The sequence below is a fragment of the Pristiophorus japonicus genome, chromosome 1 (assembly GCF_044704955.1).
Source record: "Pristiophorus japonicus isolate sPriJap1 chromosome 1, sPriJap1.hap1, whole genome shotgun sequence".
Lineage (NCBI taxonomy): Eukaryota > Metazoa > Chordata > Chondrichthyes > Pristiophoridae > Pristiophorus > Pristiophorus japonicus.
This window is the reverse complement of record NC_091977.1, coordinates 337850390-337854518: the sequence shown is the minus strand read 5'-3', so window position 1 is coordinate 337854518 and position 4129 is coordinate 337850390. Positions and strand designations below refer to the sequence as shown.

The following is a 4129-nucleotide window of genomic DNA, read 5'->3' as shown; positions in this document are numbered from 1 at the left end:
GTTTTCTTTCATTTATTTTTAGTTTATTAAATATTTCTCGTCATATTTTATCCGTGTGTTCGTTCAGTTTAAACCTTTAGTGAGAATGTTTGCTGTCGCTCCCACTAGTCTGTTTCAACAAAGACCCTCAGCAATGAAAACCATTGAATCTGCCTTTAAAAAAATCGACAAGGTGATCAAAAACAAACGAGTTTATTGGGAAAAAACGCTCACTTCACACATCAGAGGGGAAAAGGGCAAACAATAAATAAAAAATACACGTTAATCGATCCGTTTTTCATTGCATATGTCAAATCACACGCCATACTTTCTTAAGGCGAGAAAGTATGTTAATGCATAAGTAAGACACTTCGACAAGTTTGCACACCGTTACACGTTAATACTCCGCCAGTGACCCTTTTTTAGAACTTCGTTCCTAGGCATCACCGCACTCATCAAATCCTTCGTGATTGCTCATTATTAAATACGTCAAAATATGACACATACAAAAATAAATTCACTACGATTGTATGCATAAATATCCGACTGGATCAAATGAATTGATTTAAAGTAGTCGATGCGTTTTGATACCGTGATTTCCTAAAATGCCACTTCAATATAAATAATATTTATGACGTGTATTAAAAGGCAGACTTTTTAAACGATCATTGCGCACAGTAAAGGCGAGCTTCCCCTAGCTGATATTTAGTAATGCTGCATCAGGACTAAAGACAGAAAATAAATGTGTAACACTGTTATTTTTTTTTGTGTTTCCAGAGTTTGTGCGTGGCTTGCTATTTACAGTACTGCGTTGGGATGCTTTCAGTCTCATGTGCCACTTAACATGGTTACGTGTCTCTATCTATCCATCTCAGAGCCATTATAATAACATTGACCAAAAATACTACCCTGCCACATCGTCCACATGTAAAATACTGTCGTGACTGTGAAACTCTCAACGTATTTACAAAAGATCCTGTTAAATGAAAAGTGTACGTCAGAATTAACGAAGGGGCCATATGGTGTATATTTCCCTCTTTAAAGGGGTAGTTGCTGATATATAATTTACTCACTTGCATAGTTTTTCGATTATTGCTTCTCTGCCATCATGTAACATTCGAATATGAGTGCAGTCGTGCTGTTAAAAACAATTTTGTATCAATTATTTAATGTACCACCCACTGCTTTATCTTAATTACTTGTGATCTGTATAGCCACTATTTTTGCTCATTAATTATGAAAAACCGCATTTAATTCGTCTTGCATCGAAAGTGTCTCGTTGCGCAGATGGAAATCGTAAGGAAATGTACTGTCTGTGGGCACCACACATCGCATGGCTGGGCTGAACATGTAGCCCTGTCCAAGGGGACGGCTGGCTGGCACGGCGGAATAATGCATGCCATAGTGATAATTCTTCACATAGTCAGATGGATCTTCTTGCTTCAGGGAGAAAATCCCATTAAAGTTAATTGGAGGACTTAGGGGACCTTCAAACTGTGGGCTCACACACTCGGGAGAAGCGTTTTGGTAGAAAGACTCATAAGCACCACAGTAGCTGTAAGGTTTGATTGACTTGGAGGAACTGTCCATTGGACTCTGTCCCGAGGGGCTGCCCAGATCAGGGTTTTGATACGTGTAGAGAGTGGAGGAAAATTGAGATCTTGCGATGTGAGCTCCATCTCCGTTCTGATCCATCAATAAGTTTCTCGTATTAAGTTGCAGGCAACCAGCTACTAGATTGGTGGTTGGTTGGGATAAGTCCTTACATAAATTTTGCACGAAAGTCAGCAGGTCGGGTCTTTTGCCAATGCGCAGGATCTCAGCGAGAGCCCATATGTAGTTTTTAGCTAGGCGCAGTGTTTCTATCTTGGACAGTTTCTGTGTTTTTGAATAACATGGGACAACTTTGCGAAGGTTGTCCAGGGCATTGTTGAGACCGTGCATCCGGTTCCTCTCCCTCGTATTCGCCTCCGACCTCCTCACTTTGACTCGCTCAACCCTTGCTTTGGTCATCATCTTTTTTCTGGGTCCTCTCCTTTTGGGTTGTTCCTCATCCTCTTCGTCCTCCTTCTCATTCTCATCTTTCTCGGACTCTACCGACGGGGTAATGTTGAGATCAAGAGAGCACTGTTCATGCTCTGCACACATTTCGGACTCTTTGTCCTCGGTTTCACTCGCATCATCAAAGTTTGTTCCGGGCATCATGACAGCTTCATCAATTGGTAAAGTCAACATGTTGCCAGCTTAGGGGGGAGAAGGGGAGAGAAACAATGTAGTTATCGACACCATTCTCTGGCTAAGTAATACAACAGAACTAATTAACTATTACAACACCCAATTTCCGAGTTGAAGATTAAACAATCTGCACACGTCTTTTAAAGTATAAATTAAAAATATTCACAACTGGAAAACATAATAAATCCTAGCATTCAGTGCTGTTATACAGAACCATCTTTAGGTTGTGTTTGCACGGACAAGTTCTCAATTGCTTTAAACTTATCAAACGGTGTCATTTTCCAATATTATGTGTGGTTGAGATTTTCTGGCCAATATTAAAATGATTGTGTAAAAGCGGTGCAACTGACAGGTTTATAAAACAGGACGCCTCCACCGTTTTTGGTTTGATTCCCTTGGGTCTCAAACTTCCCATGGATCGTAATTAAAATTGCAGGATCGCTTACAATACCACATCTAGTCCACAGTAACACTACAGCTAATGCTGGCAGTGTCGGGGAGTGGGTGTCGGGGTCCAGTGCCATTCAGACTTCCCTAAAGCAACACGATTATATATTTATTAAGCAAATTTCAGAAATGCGGCAATAGAACCCCATATTACATGGGCAGCGCCGGATAGTCTGTTTCGTTACACAAGCATTAACAATAGCCTGGATTCGACAAGGAGCCGGGAAGTTAGTCGATCGACCAAGACAAGATTTAAAAATAATTTCCTTTTTCAATTAAATATTGAACTCTGTCGTGAAAATCGAGATAATTCATTTTTGTAAGTGTTTCGTGTGCTACATAGCATCAGCCCCGGCACTACTTATGCAGTGCCATAAATCATTTGACAGATGGAGGGTCATAGGGTTTTCTTCCCACTATGAAATATTGCAATTTGCACTTGCATTTTCGACATTTACCTCAAAGTTAATCTGTTCCACTCCGAAGTTTCTCTACACAGAACAACGCCCCACGTTTTAGAAGCGTTTTTCACTTCGAAAACTAGTTTTAAATCCGAGCGTTAATGGCACAAAATTTGGAGCCATTATTTTTTTTATGCACTCAGGTGTAGAACTGTTCAAAATACCACCCCTATTCAATATCCAAACCAGCGCTTATTAAATCACAACCCGTATATAAATTTAGGCTAGTTACACCAAAGTTCTGTTAAATATATGAATGAAATGACAAAACAATCAAGAATTACGGAGTCATCAGTTCCAAGAGAGACAGGTAATTTTCGAATTGCACGCAAAGTCAATATTAACACTTAAATACGCAATATCAGGATGGATGCACATGAGGGCAAGGCAATTAAAGGGGAAAAAATTACATCCGCTTTTAATACAACGATGATCTGGTTAGTTTAATGGTTTTATTTTTGAATTCTTACCTGAAATCAGTGCTTAGAAGGAATGCTCATTTTCAGCTCTTGCTGGCTGCTGCTCCGGAGTGTGCCGGCAGTGCTAGGGTCTCTCCGCAGGATCAGTGTGTGATCGCTCTGAGAAGTGACAGTGATGCCAACTGCCAGCGCTGGTACCATGCCATCTGCTGCTGACGTCAGCGGGCAGCCGCCGCTGATTGGCAGGTGCAGACGCTGGCATCTTGTGCCCCGAGGGAGACAGGAGCTGGGGCAGCAGCAGCAGCCCATAGACATCAAATATTATCACCATCTCCATGGGGCAGCCGAGCTGACAGCAAGGAGGCCGGGAGGATCAGCTCGCCGCTTAAAATAAAAGGAAAAGCATGACACACATCCCATCTTACACCTTATTAAACCCTGCTTCCACATGTCAGCACCAATCAGGCACAGAGAGTCACGGTGAACTATTCAGAACTCAGGCAGGGAAATCGTTCTTTGAGTTGCAAGTCTTCAAAATAATAATGATTTCAATATTAGTTGGTGACTTTGCACTTTGGGTCTGCTAAA

At 41.3% G+C, this 4129-nt stretch overlaps 1 protein-coding gene across 1 annotated transcript; it reads right to left on the bottom strand.

Moving 5' to 3' along the window:
• Positions 1–1209: 1209 nt before the first annotated feature.
• Positions 1210–3747, bottom strand: neurod6a (neuronal differentiation 6a). The gene is given in 3 exon segments (XM_070874706.1): positions 1210–2222; positions 3593–3678; positions 3680–3747. Coding segments are annotated over 3 exon segments (1167 nt in total).
• Positions 3748–4129: the final 382 nt, after the last annotated feature.